Raw genomic sequence first — 20,418 nt, forward strand, 5'->3', positions numbered from 1 at the left:
TGTACCTTAAACGTTAAACCTATACCTCGTTCCTCGTTTTCCTTAATTCAAGGCGATTCCCCAGGATGCAATTTTTTCTCATCTAATGAAAAAATAAAATACAAGGTTACATTTATGTTTTATCAATGAATGTTTAGAAAGTGAAATACAGCTATCTGCAAGCAGTATGTAGGCCTACTTTTATATATTTTAATTTGTTTTGTTTATTAGCAATAAAACTGCAATGAAGTATAAGCGAATGGTCATAAGTGGAATACTTATAAAATATTGGTGTATAGTTTGTTTAAAAAGCGTTTATCAAACTCGCTATCAAATTTTCTTGCATTTTTTTTGTAGTTCTTAGATTGGCAAAAAAGTATTTTGTGGTTAGCAGGTTGAAAAAATTTCGATAAAATACCAAAAATTATTTCGCTGAAATGACATTGGTTTCTCTTTTGAATATTTTTTGTGTTACTTCTATGCTGCACAGTTATGATCTTAAAACATTTTCGTAACTGATCCAGCAGCTAAAATGTACAAAGTTCTGTTTAATAAACACGGAGTGTTGGTAAACCGACTTTACAGTGTTTTTTTTTCCAGAAAATGTCAAATAGTGCTGTAGCCAGTTCTGATTTAATTGAAGGTATTGTAAAAAAGGTAAAAACTAATGGCATGTTTGACGAAATGAGAAGAGGCTGCTTGGCAGATATTGATACCAAGGTAATATTTTTTAGTTTATCTATATCAGACCTGGGCAACATACGGCCCGCGGGACGGATCCGGCCTGCCATGTTATTTAATCGGTATTCTCTACAACGAAAGTTTGACAAACTTAGTCGAATATTTATATAGGCCTATTTTTTTGCTTCGGTTGAATGTATTCCATATTTAAATATAAACGAAATACCGAACATTTTCTAAACTCCGAAACATGCCGATTCACATTTTGTCAACCTAAGTTAGTTAATGACATCATAGGCGCCAAACGTTTAAAATTCCAGGGCGTTATTTTCTAGACAGTGCAAAATTGCTTATTATTGAGATAAAAATGTAAGCTCTAAGATAACAGCTGTTGCCACTGATCCAACCATTTTGCCTTAAAACTTTATTTTCGCACCTTTGGGCTAAAAAAGTTTCTATTGAAATGGGCAAAACGTTACCATAATTTAAAAAAAAGTTGCATAAAACATAAAAAAACATGGTTTGGAGATTCTATGGCCCCTGTAATTCAGTAAATTTTTTTAACACTTTTGGTTAGCTATGACTGTGCTACAGATACTATTCTCCACATTTATTGATAACTTGGTCGATTTCCAGGGCAATTTGATGCCCTACGGGAAATCCGGGGCGTCTAAAAACGCTCTGCACACCCACTTTCGGCGTCTATGAACGACATACTGTGTATTTCTCCCGATTTTTACCTTCTTTGCACTATGGCCATTGTATTGCAAGAAACACATCTGTAACTTAAAGCCTCAAAAATAAAACAAAACAATGTAAGTTTTTTGTGCGAAATATTTACTTATTTTAACCTTAATTTTTGGTCAACGCTCGCAACAACTTAATAAATGCTAATATATATATCAAGAAATGTACATTTTTTTGTGCTCAATGTGTGACATCACCCTCTATGTCTAGTTGTCTACGCATTTGTGCAGAACTCCTAACGTAATAACATGTTCTTTGGCTTATTTGTTTTATAGTGAGTATGAAGTCATAGTGCGCGTATTTCAGATTCTATTTTTGACCCGGCCCACCACAACATTTTAAGTTTTTCATGCAGCCCGCGGTTAAAAATAATTGCCCACCCCTGATCTATATGAAGAAAAGTAGATTATTAACACGTTTGCTGGCATCCCGAATTTTCGTTGTTTTCTTGTGTGGTGATTACTCTTAACTTTCTGTACTGCTAGCTGCCGCCAGAGCTTTCCCCGCCAAGTTTTCTCAACATATTTTCTTCGCTTTATGACAGCTTAATCATTTGTACACTGGTGGGTCAAATCGCGTTAAACATAAACTATATTGTAGCCAGCACGATTTGTGTCACCGGTGGTCGCATAATTATAGAGTAAAGCTTAACTATTTGCTTGTGTGATAGATTGTAGCAATATATTGTGAGTAATTTCTGTTGTAATTGTTGCAAAATGAATCCTGCATCGTTTTATAGTGTTGCGGTTGTCGTATATTTTGTTAGTGTCTTTTTCAGGGCCTTGTTTTAATGGGTGGTTTAATAATTGGGTCATTATTAGGGCCATTTTTATATGACCTTAAAAAATCAATAATATGACTTTATTTTTTGGAAAATATGACTTTATGTGAAAATCGTGTATTTTTACATGTGAACAACGTCACTCACGGAACTAAAGAGTAAAACATACGCAACATTACAGTAATACACATCCACTTTTATTTTAAACCACTGTTGTAGTACAGTTTCATGTAGTGTGGAATGCTAGAGTCTTTGAAGTTACGATTTGGACGTAAAAATGACTTTAGTAAGGAAAATGAGCGCTCCACAGACGCTGATGTGGGTTGACACTTCTGCAGTTTTGCATAAAGCGCTGGTGAAATGTCTTGTCTTTGTAGCTCCATAATTTGTTTCACATCGTTTTTGTCCAATCGCTATTAATATCGCTTCGCTGTGAACGTGAAAAAAAACTAGGAATTTTTTTGTACGACCCACCGGTGGGTCACAACGCAGTTTTTAGGTAAATTTTATGATGACCAGGCGTGTATCCCAGAATCCAAAAAGGGGGAAGGGGTCCCAAATTTTCAACTTAGGGAAATCACCGTTTTTTCGTCTGACGTTAATGACGTCGTAAAATAATCACGGATATGACGTCATAAAATAGCGATTGTAATGACGTCATAAATAATAAAAAAATCACCAGACACAGCCAATTAACGCCCAGTAAAAGCGAACCTTTGAACGCAAAGCATATACGTGGTGAAACAACACTACTGCCAGGCGCCAGCTGCAAATCCGCTTACTGTGTATTTGTTAATTTCAGAAGAAAAACGAAAACTTTTTCGTCCCGTTTGATGCTGTCTATTGAACTAGATTAGCGCTTCTCTACCATTGCGTCGTGGAAGGCTGACAAGTGCGTCACAGACAAACGGAAAATGTATTTTAAAATGTTGAACATATATTTTTCAACATTCCTTTAATTTTTATTTTCGGCAATGTAATAAAAACTTGCAAGAAATTTTTACAAATGCCGTTTTCCCCCCCAAAAATCTAAAGGTTAAAAACACTGAACTAGATTAACTATTGAAGTGGCATTTTCGCAGATGTTGCGCTAATCGCATAACACCGGGGAAAAGCGATTTTCGTTTAGTATTGCAGGTGGCGCAAGACGTGCTTTTAATTTAGCGTAGTCCCGTAAATGGATTTTCCAAAATCAATCACATATATTTCACGGACTTGTTTTCGTTTTTCTCCTGAAGTTAAGGATTGCACACTAAACGGTTTGCAGCTGGCGCCTGGCAGGAGTGTCGGCAACGCAAATGACGTCATATCTGTCACTATTTTATGACGTCATTAACGTCAGACGGAAAAACGGGGAATTCCCGAACTTAAAAATTCAGGACCCTACTTTTTGGAGTTCTGGATACCCCCCTGGCACATATGTTAATTTTACGTTTTATTTGCGTTTTATTTTTGTTTTACTTTTACTTTTTCCTGTATGACCCTACAAACCAAAGCCAAAGCAAGCATACAGTTAAAATTTCATTGTGTAATACCCCGGTTCAAGGAAACAAGATACCAAATGGTATTTTTACACATTACTCAAAGCAACCTAACTTAGACAGTGATCAGACTTTTATTATTCATAAATATGAATATTAATATTTTTTGATAAAATCTGATTGCTGACTAAGTTGGTTGTTTTGAGTAATGTGTAAAAATTTCGGTTGTTTCTCGAGTTATTCAACTTTTGCATTTTAGCCAAATTTAAAATTTTTGACATTCATGAATTTTTGAACGAATATTAATAACCAATCCCTTAACCAGGTTGAAAAGTAAGGCGTGTGTAGGGATTTATGTGGGGTTTTATCCCCACGCAGTTTCCCATTCGACTGCAATTATAGCCACGCTTTTTATGTGAAATCAACACAAAATGCGGTTGTCCGCGAAAAATCGCTCAAACGGGTAAAACTTTCGTTGCGCTAACGGTTTTCAGTATAGTACTCCATTTTCAGTTGTGCAAGTTTTACAAATAACATTATTACAGCCGCGCAAATTTGAGCAGAAATGTTTTCCCTGCGCAAAATCTCCCCATGCAAAATCCTTAGTTTTGAATCTGGTTCCTGAATAACTAGCGGTTAAGTCATGGCTCTTTTTGAAGAGTAGACTTGTAGGTATCACCCTATGTGAGACAAATTGAGCAGGAGTTTGGGTTGGTCAAGTATTGTTATTATATTTATTCTCTTATTTATCTTCTTTCTTGCAATTTCCTGGCAAAATCTGTTGTTACTGTAAAAAAAAATTGGTAGGATTCTAGACCAGTGCCCCTTTTATGGTATTTGTGTAGGGTGGTAGACTTTCAGATTTTTTTTAAATAATCAGGCAAGTTATGGCATTATAATGACATGATTGGTTTTCAGATATGGTCACAATTACAGTGAATTGGATATTAAAACTTTTTTATTCTATGATTTAACAGTTTGAATAAGTGTTTTCTATGAGAGTGTTTTAAATGTTTTATTGGGTTTTTGTTTTTTGCCTGTAACTTTTTGTTTTGTTTTTTGCCTGTAACCTGTAGCTAATTCTATTATGCATAAAGTGCAATGGTTGGTATTTTTAACTTGCCCCTTGCAAATTTAAGTGCAATTTACTTTTATTAGCCTACTGCATGTAGTAATATTAAACAATAATTTTATGCAAGACATATATTAAAAGGATTTGCTTTTTGTAGCAAATAGCTCTTGCGCCCCCTCTTGGGGGTTACAAATTTTTAACTTGGGAATTTCCCGTTTTTCTTGTCGGATTTAATGACGTCATAAAATAGTGATTGTAATGACGTCATAACCATCCATTAACGTTCAGCAAAAGTGAAACTTGTAATGCAAAGCAAACAGGTGCGTCGTCAACAATCCTGCCAGTTGCCAGCTGCAAAACGGCTTTGTATGCAATCGTTAACAGGGGCTACAGGGATATTACGTTCATTATCAAAAGGCGCGTGGCCGACCCTATGCATCAAAGAAACTTCTAATGAGCCTGTTGCCGAGGTGCAGACAGACCTCAATGCCCGAATTTGGCAGGCGGTATCACCTGCCAGATTTAATGGGTAGGTGTCATAAAAATTAAACATTTGATAAGGGACAGATACATCAAGATGACAAGAATTTTTCTTTCTTTGAAAATCTAGCACTAAATCATGAACAGGTGGGCCATTGCCATCAGCAAAAATTGTATCATTAGGAAACCAATTAATTGGATAAGACGCAAATAAAATAGAGAATTTATCGCTGAGCCGATAATATGGTAATTTGACAATCAAACCCTTGTTTGAAAAATGAGTAACTCTAAGGTTAAAAACAGATATATGTACATTCATACGCAAAGCAATGGTATCAACTGGAGTAGTTTGACCAAAGGGAGCCCAAAATCCGATAGTACCAAACACACTATATAAAAAACAACCAGGAGAACGTAAAATATGTTCGTTATTATAGCCGCGAATGTTCGTACCATTCGGAAAAATAAAATCTGCCGAGGAAGCAAACGGATTTTTATAGTAAGTTCTAGGGTTTCCCACGGGTATTGAAACAGCCATAGTACCCAAGCAACCCATTTCCGAATAAGGCGTAGCGCTCTTTAAGACACAAAAACGAGTTAACTCATGTAAATCGTAATAATTTTGAATAGGCCACCAGTCAGCTAACTTGGCCAAGTGCGGATAATTATAGGGCTCATAATTTAAAGTTACATTGGCTTTTACTCTCTCATATTTTGGGAAAAGTGTACATAGAAAAAGCGTTAATAGGCTATAGGCCGATGATAAATCGTGAACTTTTCCATACACATCAGTTTGGGATTTCGAACTCACTTCGAGATAGGTTTCATGTAGGCTTGATAGCCTTATATGATTAACCCCCACCCGAAATGTTACCAATTGACGCTGTCTCCCACATGTGCATTCCTTAGCGTATTCTATCACAGGTTGCTAATTACGCCGACTGCAAAATTAATAATGAATGTTAGAATTTACAGTCAGCGTAATTAGCAACCGGTGATAATTTTGTAGTGCTAATTAAGCACATAACAGGCATATCCAGAAATTTGAAATGGAGGGGTCCTAAATTTTCAACTTAGGGAATTCCCCTTTTTCCGTCTCATGTTAATGACGTCATAAATTAAATAGCGATTGTGACTCAACGTTATAAACACACTGCCGTCACAGGCTACCTATGAGGCTATGATTGATACCGGGAACTTAAAAGCAAGCCTACATTGTTAAAAAAATGTCCTATCTCGCAACTTTCTTCCTGGCTGCTCACTGTTTGAACATTCACTATCATTACAAGTTCGTATATTCTTGCAATAGTGATTTGTATTTTTGATTGTCGTCTTCGCGAACCCCAGAGAAAAGGCAAACGACCCACCCGGGGGTCGCGACCCCCAGGTTGAAAACCACTGGCCTGAAGGGATTTAAACATTAAAGACTGACACCTCACAGAAAACTTTGTAAATCTTGACAATTGTACAGTTTTTTTAATGAATCGAAAGTGTTGTATATTTCTCCTACATGGCTTTCATTGTATGTTTAGTGGAAATAAACTAAATGTTTGGTTGAAATGACCTCACAAAACTTGAATATGGTTTTGTTGTATAATTTGTTTTATAATTTCTTTTCAAGCTTAAAAAACATTGTAGCTTTGTCATTTTTACTTCATTGTACTGGCTTAAAAATATTAGACAGCATTTTGTGATTTTGCTTTTATATATTGCGGGTACAAATGCTTGACAGATTAGTTTCAGCTTAGTAATAGGTAGTCTTTTATTTTCAGCCTGCCTTTCAAAATCTAAAGCAAAGAGTGGAAAACTTTGTAAATGCTCTCTTGTCAAGTGAGGTATGGACCCCTTTATTGAATAAAAATCAACTACGAAGTAAAGTGAGAAATGCTGTGATGCAGTAAGAACCCTAGAATATATTCTTTCTTTGAATCAGATAAAATATATAACCCAACAGTAAATATATTTTTTTGTAATATCATACAAATGTAATTTGAATTAAAACAAACTTTTTGTCTGTCATGAAGTATATACTAAGGATGCCTAAAGTACAATCTCAGGTGATTCTAGAACTTTGGGTTTCGAATCTGAAATAACGAATAACGAATCCAGAATATTAAAACCTAGTATATTTTTATTGACGTATCTAAGCAAAGATTACAGTGTGACTGTTACCAGTAGTGCATAACCAATCCTTGACAATTACACTGTGCATAATCTTGCTGAATATTGGCCTAAAGTTTACCTTGAGCAACCCTGTAGCATATTTTATCCAAGGCCAGCATGTTTTATGAGGTATTGTTACTTTTGTAACTAAAGTAAGTTGCAAACTGTGCACCTGGCATTACACGTTGGCCGCTTGCCCAATAACGCTTGATTAACACCAAATTATTTGTCGCAGGTTATTAACAGATGCAAAGTAATTGGTCACCTGAAAAAGTGCTGACCCCGCACTATATGGCTACATTTGAAGCATGTACTATAAATGTGTTGCTGTAACGACAGGTTTTAATCCATACCACTTGTGTATGTACAATGAGGCACAACCAGTGTTCCCTCTCATTTTTTACCATGTGCACAAGTGCCCAAAATTTTGTGCACACGCCAAAAATAAGTGCGCAAAACGCCCAAATTGGATTCGCGGAAGACCTTTTTTTTGAGCCTACACCTTTTTTGGTCTGCAAACAAAATAATAATTAGTTTGGAACTTCCGTTTTTATTAGCTCTTTAATATGACCTGTTATTATTTTTGGCTTGCTTTGTCCATCGGACGGATGTTTTTGTTGCAATGGAGATGCGAGCAAAATGTTAATAATGAATTATTCCCAGGTATAAAAATGAGTCTTGCTCTTGCTTGGACGGCGATTTTGCTTGGTAGTTTGTTTTGCGGACTTATTCAAGCAAAGCGTGGTGCAACCGCCCAATGGTTGAGCAATTATTGCGCATATTGCAGTGCTTTTAGCAGTAAGCCTTTTTAAATTTTAAACAAGTTATGTATTTTTCTTATGTTGATAGCTTTTAATAAACTAAGATTTTGCCCTTGTGTCTTACCTGTATATAATGACATAAATTCAACCTACTCCTTAATGTGACACAACATGCAACATTGTTTTTTGGGGGGATTCTGTATTGTACACTGTTTTACCAAAACAATGAGGCTAAAAGATTTATCTTCAGAAAGTCCTAACCCTTTTAACGTTAAAAAACAGCTTGAAAAGAGTCTTTTTGCAAGTAAAAGCATATTGTAGATAATTGTAATAATTTTGTGAAAAAGCTTTTATAATGCGAGTTTTATTTATATAATGCAAGTACTTTCCTGTAACACAAACGTACAGTGATAAACACAGATACCTTGAGCTACAATATATCTCCAAATTAGGACAAAAGAAAGTTGTAAAACAAAACATCCGCGCGTATTAAAAAAATTCCAGTTACTGAGAACCATGGCCTGGTGTCTAACCTCTGCAAAAAGTTAAATCCCTGTCAACTGTACTACCTTTGGAACACAATACACATGTTTCTTTAGTAATTTCAATAAAAATATAAAAGCCATAATATTTGATAAAAGCAACATTTCGCAATTTACAGACGTTTCAGCAATTACTCATGCCATCATCAGTGTAAAAATCAAGTGAAGATAAAAGCAATTAAACATAAAAAGAAAGGAAAAAAGGACAAAAAATAGCAGCGAAAAAAGGCAATGTATGGGTCAGTTCATACTGCTAGGTGTTAAAAAGAATTTACGTAGATAATGCGTACAAGCATGTTATAAAACTTTGGCCAGCTAACATGTTTAAAAAGGAAATATTATCATTCTCTTAAAGTAGCTTTGTAACATCGTCGTTAAGAATGCGTTAAACTTTAGCTTCTTGTTGTTGCGGCCCTTGTATAATTATATTTGTTTAGGCCTGGTGTTGGTATGTTTGAATGGTGTAACAATTGCAACAGGTGCTAACAGAGACGTGTCCACTGCCTCAAGGATTCACATTTAAATTTGCTGTGGTAAAATATTTTGTGTTGTAGGAGCAATAGGTTTTTTTACTTAGAGAGGCCTCTTTATGAAAGGCAAGTCGCATGCGCCTAGTTTTACTAGGCAAGCCACTTTGAACAAAAACGTTGAACGCGCAGGACAATGAGGCACAGCATGGATGCCAGCAGCGGCCTCGTCGCGACGCGACCTGAATAAAGCAAGTGAATGAAAGCATTCTGTATTGAAGTTTTTCTGCCGCTAGATAGTAGTAGATAGCTGTTATGAACTAAAACGAGGACGTAACACTTTTGTTTTTTGTCCCCCAATTGGAGGTGCTTAAGGGTGCAGCCTCATAAACCTCTACATAGCACCTTCATACCACTCTACGCCATGTCTGAAAATTCGAAAGTTCTACGATGTTCACTTTTTCTATATAGCTCCGGACAAAAATCGGTCTGAAACATTTTCTGGAAAAAACAAGATATGTCCCGAAAATAAATTTTCGGCCCATATAATAACGGCAAAAACAAGATATGTCCCGGAAATAAATTTTCGGCCCGTATAATGAGCTTATTGACGCAGAAAACTAATGAAATTTTGTAGCTCAAAAACTTGCCAATCTCAAAATCACGAACCAAATTTCGCAGTTACTAAACTACCCCCCGATCCGTCAGAAATTAGTGCAGTTCTAAGCAAAAAGGTCTGACAATCAGGGCAACCAAAGTATGGAAATGTCTGATTTTTTGGCTTTAAATTGTTGGACAATGCACTAATTTGACTTAACAAATCTGCCTGAGAAGACTAAATTTACAATACTTGACCAACATGAACCCAAACGCTAACCAGCACCCTAGCCCAAATAATGTGTATTGATTTAATAATTATATAAACCAGCCTTTCTTAACCTGGGGTAAATTTCTTCACTTTAGGGGGTAAATTAGCTATAAATCAAAATATCAGCTAACGATACAAAAAAATAGTGCCAGCTGTAGGTATTGGTAGCATAGTTTCCTAGAACTGCTTTTTTGAAGCTAGCCTAGTACCCTATTGATTTTTTATCACCTTGTATCGATAACGTTATGCTTCGCTAATTGATCATTTTTTTAGTTTCTTGACAATATCCTTATCTTTCAGTTACTTCATTAATACGTCATTTACTGTTTGAATATATCAGGTTCTTCGGCAGTCACGTCATAGATTAAGGCAGTGGTTTCCAACCTGTGGGTCGCGACCGCAAGTGAGGACACCTAAAATTGTTGTGAGGTCGCCATAACACACCATATTCGTAATGGTTTAGTACGATTTGTGTATTTAGTTTTCTTTACAATAAGGTATAAAAATTTCTGTTTTTAGCTCTTAAAGACCTGCTATATCAGTTAACGTACATATGACAAAATTTGTGTTTTTTGTTAGCGCAGCAAATGTCGCACTTTTTCTAAACCACACCAAGTTACATGTACAAGTGTGTCAAATGTAGACAGTGGACAGAGATGTTTAAAATCGTCCCTCATTTGCAACATCATAACAAATGCTGTTGATTTCTAGTAAAACATCTGCGTTTTCTGAGGTTGCATTCCACAGGCCAAATTAGAAAGCATATTCACTTAGAAACACAAACAGACCAAGCAAAAAGATGAAAAATCACGTTTAGCGTTTTATTTTACTTCTGCATTAGCTTAAGACGCTTGACCTAATAACATTACAAACATTGCTGCTTCGAACAGTTTTATAAACCCTGACGAAAAAGAACAACAAACGATAATAGCAGTTACAAAAGGGGAGGTCCGACCCCCCTTGAATACGCCAGTGATGATCAGCAACCTAAATTACCTAGGGGGTCTTGGGGTATGGTATAAACACCCCTAGCCGGTACGGGCGGAGCCCAAATAAATTTTATGTTTCATGTAATCCATAGACGCTGAAAACGGCAATTATTAGGAGCCTATGGCTGTTTAAAATTGTCAACAAATTTGGTTATTTGTAGTTTGATTTCGCCGATTGTATAAAGCATGCAATTACTCTGCCTGTTACAACTAATGAAACAACGATAACGAACAATGATAAGGCAACCACGCTTTTAGTTTTGTGATTATTGTTTACTGAGATTTTTTCTTTACGTCGCTGAGAAGTCCATCGTTTCACTAATAAATCTTTTCGTTATCAGCCCTGTTTGAGATTACTTGAGTCGGTGACAAGCGAACTGCTAATATAACAACGATAAGCTCGACGTGTTTTCTAGGCGAGGTGCAATGTCCCATATGTAACATCGCAGCAATCATGGTTTTAGTTTTGTGATGATTGTTTACTGAGATTTCAAAGGTGGTTGTCAAGACTCCTAGACACCCCCCACGCTCCGCCCTGACTGTATTGGTCTATTAGAAAATGTAGTTGAACGTGGTTTCAGGTGATTAAACAATCTTTTTTAGGTTAAAACTAAGATTGTCAAACTGAAAACAGTTTTGTTGAAACATGACACCATACTTTTTTTCAGCCCAAAAATGTGATTATGACGCTTTTAGTTAATATACTACTGTTAAGCCTGTATTGTTTTTAGATCAGGAATGCTGAATTCTGGAATTGAGCACATTTTACACCAAGTCGTGGATGCACAAATGTACACTCAGTTTTTGCCAAAAATAACTGATTTTGTTAACGAACATAAGGATGTTCTATGGAAGGTATAGTTACAGTTGGATATTTTGTGGAACAAACTAATTTAAAAAATGTTTTTTTTTTTTTTAATTAGTGCAGTTCTAAGCAAAAAGGTCCAGACGATTAGTGCATCCAAAGGATCAAAAAGTCTGACTTTTAAACTTTGAGGGCTTGGACAATGCATTAATTTGAGTTAACAAATATGCATAAAAAGATTAATTTTAATAATACTTTACCCACTCACACTCAAATAATATGCGTTGATTATAAGTATAAATAATTATAAACGCTTCAGGTCCCAATATCTCAATTTGTGAAGTAACAATCCTATAAACAAAGGACACAAAACTATCTTATGCCTACCTGAGTTTTGGCTTTTAACGCACATTATTTGGGTTAGGATTCGGGTTCAGCTAGGTCAAATATTATTAATTTTATCTCACATTTTTTGTTATCTTTTGTCGATTTTCAGCGAATTTTTCAATTTAACAATGCCGGGAGTTTACCTAAAGGTCCAAATTAGTGCATTGCCACGGCCTCAAGGTCTAAAAGTCAAACTTTTTTTCTGCCTTTGGATGTCCTAATTGTCATATACCTTTTTGCTTAGAAATGCACTGATTTCTCATGGATCGGGTGTAATGTTACTACACTTTATGAAACAAATTGCCAGACTGGCAGAATTTTGCCTGCCTTTTGGTGACGAGCGTTTTTTTGGCCTGAATTTTTCATTTTTTTGGGCGCGCCCCTTAAATGAACTTTGCCCTTTATAGGCGATATACAAAGCTTCTAACAAGTAAATTAGTTGAGAGAAACGTGCGCTGAAGGCGCAAATTTTTTTGTGCCTTAAGCAAATACATATTTCAGGCGAACTTATGTTAAAACATGCAGCTCAAAATGAGTTTACAAAGCGCACAAAAAATTATTTGGTTAAATTGGGAGAAATTTTTAATATTTCTTTCTTGGAATAACAATATTTATGATTGAATTTAATATAAATTGTTTGCCGAGGTTGTAGTCACCAAGTCAAGGGCAACCTGTCATAGTATGCATAGTGTCAGTGGGCTGAACAGCTATCCCTTTAAAAAAAGAGACACAATTATAGCAAAACCAGGCTAAAGTTTGGGCTAAGCGGGATTTTACATTTTATACACCAATTTTACTAAGAATAATCTGTTTCAGTTGATTTTCCTGTGTTGCGCCCCCAAACTATGTTTTTTTTTCAATTCTTTTGCAAATCTTCCTTTTCTTCGTTAAGTTTTATTCTGTTTTAAGGATATTTTACCGCAACATTGTCATATTCAGGACATGTTTTCTGTCTTTAAAAAAACACGTAGTTAAATTAATTTTGACGTATTTAATAGGATATAAAATTTATCCTGCTTTTCCAAAAAAATATTTTTTAAAAATTTTTTTTAAATATTTTTTAGTGGTCTAACAATTTTTTTAATAAACATATCTATATTTTTTACAATTTTGCCATTGTGTCCTGAGTAACAACATTTGAAACCAGATTAACACCATGAATATTTTTTGGCTTTACACAAACATTTATGTAGTTTCTCTGCAGCCTTTGCCAAATTAAACCAAATGGATGCAAGTTTTTCGCATATCATGCAAAAAACGCAACTTAGTGCATATTTGCGCACAAGTTCTCTCCAGAACTGTAAGTTTTTTATTATTATTATTTTATTGCGCCATATTCAGCTTAACTGTGTGACACCATCTTTGGAATTTTTATAGTTCCGAAACAATAAATCTTATATCGGTCAGTGGTTGAGCATCCAAAAAGTTAAACTTCGTTCAAAAAATCTGACCACTTCAAAGATTTTTAAATTAGCCAATTGATGTGTAATCAACAAAAAATTATTATACCTAATTTAAATTTGCGGGGTCTTACAAAATCTACAAAAAGGAAGGAAGTTTAATGGAAAAAGGGCAATAACCACTGCTCTAAGCAGTTTTTGAAATACTCCAAGAAATTAGGTGTAGAAATTGCTTTAATAGGCAAAAAAATGTTTCACCCCCTCTGTTGTGCCCCCACCGCGACCTGCGCACTGGGGTCTGGCCCCTGACCCCATACAGTTGCCCGGCGGGTCGCAACCGCGCGAGTTCTTGTTGTTTGCAAAGGCTTCTGGTCAGATATGCTACCTGTGATAACCACAACTAAAATTCCAATCAAAAGTATATTGTTACAACGAATTAAAACGTTATCAAATAGCATTAGTGAACTTTATTTTCAAGTTAATGTGAGACAGACAGCCACCGCCTATTGCAGCGACTGTTGGCTAAAACTTCGCAAAAGACTTCTCTAGAAAAAAGCTCAAAGCCGCTAAGAAACGACATGTATATAGCCAATACGTAGGAAGAAAAAGAACACGAAAATTATGTCATATTTGGCCAATAAGACTGGCCGGCACTCTGAAAACATGGCTAGGCATTACAGCGGCTATTCTAAGACCAATTTGCAGCGGGAGTCAGACGCCAGCGAACAAGTGGCTTGTTTTGCAGAACGTGAGAAAACCGCCCGCAAGACTGACAGTTACAGATTACGAGATTAAAGGTTACATGTCAAGTTTGAAACGAGGCGAGCGAACGCAAGCCCTAGCCCTATTTAAAAATTCGTAAGATAACTTAATATTAATATGAACTCTAAGATTTGACTTATGGCAATTAACTAATTTGGGTGTTTAAGTGTTGATAAACACGTAACACCCTCTCCAACTTTTTCTGATGATGTCAGAATTTGGCACCCCGGTTGAGAACCACTGCATTAGTGGGTCGCCCAATAATGCTTAATTGACACTTAATTATTAGGCGAAGAATACCAGGAGATGCCAAGTAATTGGTCGTTTGAAAAAAGCTGATACTGCACTCCATGGATACATTTAAAGCACTATAAGTGACAGGTCCTTTCTAAACTTGTGACTCGCTTTTGTGCAATGAGATAAAGCGGTGGGTGGTAAAATACTAATTATAACCATTAACCAAAATAAACGAAGAATTGGATACAAATTCCATTTGGATTTGAATCCAAGTATTTGATATTCTACTTTGAGCATCCCAACCGATTGCACACTAATTATGTGTTATAAGATTATCCTCATGGTGAATAATTTTTGAATTATGGTCTGTTATATATTATTTTGTGTACATGAACTTCTGTTTCATTGAAAATTTCTATCTGCTATGGAATAAACTATTCTATTAATATATTTATCAAATGCACGCTTGCCAATTAGCCAGCCTAAACAAATTGAATATGGAATCCTATGAAGTAAAAAGGTCCCGCGTCTAAGTTCAACCCAGGATAAAACAAGAGACAAAACTTTGATTTTGCCTGAACAAAATTTTAAATTTTTTCCCCCAAATTGAACAAGCCTAACTAACATATTTTCTTCAGGGGCCAACTAGAAATGAACTTTTATGTTCATTTTTCAGGCGTGCAGCATTTTGCCCTAATGAACGTATAATACAGTTAAAATGTTGTCAGACCCCCCTTTTCGTTGTCAGCGTCACCGTCCGAAGCTGTAAGGTTTTTAATGTCATTGGGTTACACGTTTTAAGCTAATGCGAAACCAAAATCAAACACAAAACCCTGTTTTCGATTCTTGTTTGGTTGACCGTGAACAGAGCATGTTTTTCTCTTTTGTCTTTCGTTTAGGTTGGCTGATTTAACTAATGTTTTTTGTGTTCGCTTCCTGTGCTAATATCAGATGTTTGATGAAACAACATAATTTTTTTAACTGAAGTAGATTCTTAAAAGGTGGCCTAACTGCGAATGTTCAAAGTTGCCTTTTTCTGTAATGATAGTTACAGCAAAATTATTCTCTTTAAGCATATCCTAAGACCATGTGTTTAGTTGACACAACTTATTTTTCTTCATCGCAGCTTGTGCTGATCGTGGCATAATAACGCCCGGAGAAAAACAATCTTGGTTTAGTTGCAGGTGGCGAAAAGGCGTGCTTGTAATTTAGTGTAGTTCCGTACATGGAACTTTAGAAACTGCGCTGCTGATAGTCGAAACATGATTGTTCCACAGTCAGTCACACATATTTTATCGTCTTGGTTTAATCTATGCCTGAAGTTACGTCTTAAAGTAGTGCTTCTCAACCTTTTTTCGCGGCGACCCAAATATTAAGCGTAAGTATGACAACTAAGGTTTGGCGACCTAATTGTTTTTTCTTGTAAGCCAGGGGTCGGCACCCTACAGCACGCGGGCCGGATCGGCCCGCTGATGTAATTCATTCGGCCCGCTGCCTCTTTGACAATTTAGACACGAGTCCGTTTCTCATACTTTTTGACTATTTTAACTACATAAGTGCACATATTTTTCGCGCTCCTCGCGACATCATTGTACTTCCGTTTTTTTAATGTTTTGATGTTGTCTTTTCACCTAGATCAGCGCTTTTTTACCGTTGTGCCGTGGAAGGCAGTCTAGTGCGTCACGGAAAACGTATTTAAAATGTTGGACGTATATATTTTAACATATTTTTTATTTTCGGCAATGTAATAAAAACTTGCAAGAAATTTAAAAGAAATGCCAGTATACCAAAAAAATCGCTTCGCTCGCCAGGTGCGCCACCACTGCGCTAGATTAGCTTTCAATGTTAGCGCATTTCCTCAAAGAAGTTTTATTACTTTTCGTTAGAAGTATGGATGACGACGTGTGAACTCAAATTTTAAACCAAACAAACGCTTTTTATCGCTCTTTGCGCCAACACTTTACAGCCCTCTTAAATGTTATTACGATCCGAGGTCCGACTGACTCACAGTTGTTTAGGCATGAAAATAACTCAATTCTTAGTTATCATTTTGTGCGGCCCGCAGAGATCTTTCTGAGTTTGGTTTTGACCTGCGACTAGAAAAAGGTTGCCGACCCCTGTTGTAAGCTAACAAAAAATAGGCATTAGCATAAAGAGTTTCGAATTAAAAAAAATATTATAAGACATTATTTGTATTGCTTCCTTAATTTCCAAATTGAAAAATCTTCTCAGAACCAATCTCAATTGATATAAACATGTGAGTTACTGCGGTCGGCGAACCAACTAAATCAAACAGCGACCCAATTTTGGGTCACAACCGATAGGTTGAGAAGCACTGTCTTAAAGGGTCGCTTTTGCTGGATGTTAATTAGCTGTGTTATTTTTAGTAAGGTTGGGGATTTTTCGCATTTCGGGACATGTATAATGACATTATGTTTTTGTGCGATGTGGTGTTCGCTGGTTTAATTGGACTCCGGACCTATTTTCTAGCTCAAACTAATTGTAAATCTCACGCCCGTTTCTCGCTGGGTCTAACTTCCCAGGAAATGGCCAGACATGTAATCTTTTCACTAGATAACCGCTCTGTTACCACCGGCTGTGAGTTCTTGGCAGTTGTGGTCTTGAAAATAAACTCTCTTTGGTAGGTTATTTAATTCCCGAAAATAAGGACTCACTAGCGGCTTTAACAGGAGGCCTAGGTAATTTTCTAAGATTACTAGTTAAAGTCATCAGAATTCAGGACCTCGCTTTTTGATTTTCTGGATTCAACCCTGTTTTGGTATGCCATTATAAAAAAGTTACAGATCTGCAAGGCCATTCTTTAGAAAAAGGCAGTGCTAGGCAAATATATATTTTTTTTATTGTTTATTGTTTTCAAAAGTACTTAATTTTGATCATAGAATTATTGTGTGTTCATAGTTATACTTTGATTGGCAACTTGTACTCCTATGTTGGCTTTAAAAAGCAGTTATGTTAGTTGCAATTCCATTTATTGGACAAGTAGGTTATTTGCCTGGTTGGAGGGGTTACCAGCTCCTCCAGGGGGTACATGCTCTTCCACCTAAACTAGAGGTTTTTAAAAGGAGTGGGGGAATTCACCACTAGGGGAAATAGTAACTAGAAACCATCGTTTTTGTTTATCACAATATTTGTGTGCATACCATCATAATAGTGATGCAGATAAAATAACATGCAAACGCTATAGTCTATAAATAACTTGCCAAGTTTCATAAGTCTGTTTTGTTACAGGAGTTTGTGCCCCCTACAATGATTCCTAAGACAGAACAGGTAAATAGTTACATTATTTTTTTTTGTATAAATATTTTGTCATTTGAAACCATGCTGCATCATATTTTTATGTATTGTTGGAATGCAACAAGGTTTTTTTTATGAATAGCATCATAAACAACCTCCCCCCTTTGAAAACATTAATTTATGTGCCTGCTTAAATATTATTTTTTTTAAGATTGTCCAGGAGGCAGAAGGAGAAATTTATCTTCCAATTACATTAGACACTCCACCAGTGCCACTAACTTTGGAGAAAAATGTTCCTGAAGAAAGTAATTTTATAAATAAAGAAAATCCTAAAGCAGAGCAGTTTTTTAAGCTTGAAGCGCAAATTCAAAATGAAGAAGACAAAGCAGATGGAGAAGAAGAAGAAGAACAAAAAGAACTAGAAAATATTTCGCATAAACCTCTTCTTGAAGAAGATAAGGTAATACTAACAAGAATATGTTAAATAATTTGAATTAACACAAAAACACTTTAGGCTATATCTTCTTTACTTTTTTATATGTTTGATGTTGGCAATTTTTCACACATTCTAATAATTAAGTTAATTTCTTGTACAGAAACCAATGATCCCTGATGATGCAGCCAATACACTACGTAATCTTTTACAGTCTCTCATGGGATCTAATATACAATCTTTACTAACGTAAGCTCATGTTGGCTGCGGTTTTGTGATTTTTACAATAAAACAACTTATTATTGTTCAAAATACATCAAAGTTTGTAATGTTGGACATAATATGGATATTTCCAACATTTTTTAAAAGTCTTAGAATAAGTTTTTAGGAAGACTTTAATAGTCTCTGAAGTGATTTGATGCGCAGTTTAATTTAACTGTTAAGACTATTGGGTATGGTGATTACCATGGCATTTATACTGCTTTATTTTCAAATTTGCTGATCCTGCAGGCGTGTGTGATAAGATTGTATACTAGTTAGGAGAACTAGCAAACTAGAAAAAGCCACCGGTAAGTTTTTAGTTTGGTATTTGTGTACTGTTTTTAATATTACAAGATTTAAGATGTCATTTAATTTTAGAATGGTGTGCTCTTGGTATAATGGAAACAATCTTGTTCAGTTCTGGGAACTGCTTAAAATTTGGTTGGCTTTGTTTTGTAGGACTTCAATGTGTTAAAGTTTGAAAAGCAAGCTCTAGATTTGCCTTCAAACATTAATTTTTTTCACTTTTGCACATGTGTTTAAGCCTATAATTACTTGACATTTAATGGAATCCGGTTGCTGATCATAGAAGTAGATTTTCAAATCTCTTTTAAAACATGATTATTGTATGAGCCGTACATTGTGCTGCAAAAAAGTGGAAACTTCTTAATGGATCCACGTAAGTTATTTGGCTGAATATTCATGGGAGATTCCCAAAAGACTCAATTGCACCTAAGTCAAGTCATTGATACCTGTTCCCGACCAGGGAGGAATTTCATGAAATCAGGGGAGGGATTTTATTAAGACTATTTAAAAACATTTTTACTTTAAAAATATATTAGGGATGATCATTTTAATTTTGAACCATTTCAAATGTCGATCCAGTTGTAATGAATGTTGAAATGGACATCCCTGATTGTTTGGTCTACTTGTATATTTGGCCGTATGCTACATTTCAGATGCTTAAATTAATCGACTATTGTCATGACAAGGCTAACACTAGAATTACCGCGGTGAACACACCTAGAATTACCGCGAGCGGTCAAAATGACCGTTTATATAATAAAGAAAAAAAAAAGTCATAATAATTTAATTTAGATTTATTTCATTCTATAAGTTCCTTTTGCTTTTGAGCGACCTTAACCTTTGTAAGTGTACGCTGTAGGCTCCATAACAATATCATGTTCTGAATATACTTTAGAAGCCATATCTATGAATTGATGCATTGTTGGCTTTCAACCTGCTTTTTAGCTGCATAAGGCGAATTTGTTTTTGTATGTTTTCTTTACAACTAACATGAATATTGAAATTGATTGTAAAACAATAAGTTTTTAATTGGGTTAAAAATATCAAACAGGCATTTTTATTATACTGTTTGTCACATGGACCACAAATAGCTATCCAAGGTAAACAAGAACCAAAAAGTTACCAGCGCTTAGCGCAATCTACACATTCAAGTTTCACACAAGTTATAAACTATCCGGAATCTAATCTACAGCATCCACAACACATTTTTGCATTTTATTTTGTCGACAGTCCACATTAGTTTGGAATTTCTTTCGCTTTCTGCTTCCGTCAACCATCAAAATTGGATAAGAATTGTTGAGTCAAAATTATGAACTAACATGTGACTAACTGTTACCATCTACTGCAGCAATTGTTCCATGGTTGTTTGAAAATAATAGCGACACAAATAGCTATCGTTTAAGGCGATATAATTCGTGAAATTTGCTTTACGGTCAAATGACCATTGGCGGTAATTTAAGGTAAATCGATTTCTATCTCATACTGTCGTATTTTTAATAAACTAAAAATTTACATATCAAAAGGTGACCTTTTCAATATTCTAAGAGTTACCTAAGCGGAG

At 35.5% G+C, this 20,418-nt stretch overlaps 1 protein-coding gene across 3 annotated transcripts in view; it reads left to right on the forward strand.

Annotated features, from left to right (window-relative positions):
• The first annotated feature begins 575 nt into the window (after positions 1–575).
• LOC146164303 (uncharacterized) overlaps positions 576–20,418 on the forward strand; it is a 71,112-nt gene continuing 51,269 nt past the window's right edge. For all 3 annotated transcript variants that reach the window (XM_083382523.1, XM_083382524.1, XM_083382525.1), the window contains exons 1-6: positions 576–699; positions 6,994–7,118; positions 11,743–11,866; positions 17,852–17,890; positions 18,069–18,317; positions 18,454–18,539. In XM_083382523.1, coding sequence (XP_083238649.1) covers positions 583–699; positions 6,994–7,118; positions 11,743–11,866; positions 17,852–17,890; positions 18,069–18,317; positions 18,454–18,539 — 740 coding nt within the window. In that variant the 5' untranslated portion in view covers positions 576–582. The remainder of the gene's footprint in view (positions 700–6,993; positions 7,119–11,742; positions 11,867–17,851; positions 17,891–18,068; positions 18,318–18,453; positions 18,540–20,418) is intronic.

The sequence above is a fragment of the Ascidiella aspersa genome, chromosome 2, assembly GCF_963924565.1.
Source record: "Ascidiella aspersa chromosome 2, kaAscAspe10.2, whole genome shotgun sequence".
Taxonomy (NCBI): domain Eukaryota; kingdom Metazoa; phylum Chordata; class Ascidiacea; order Phlebobranchia; family Ascidiidae; genus Ascidiella; species Ascidiella aspersa.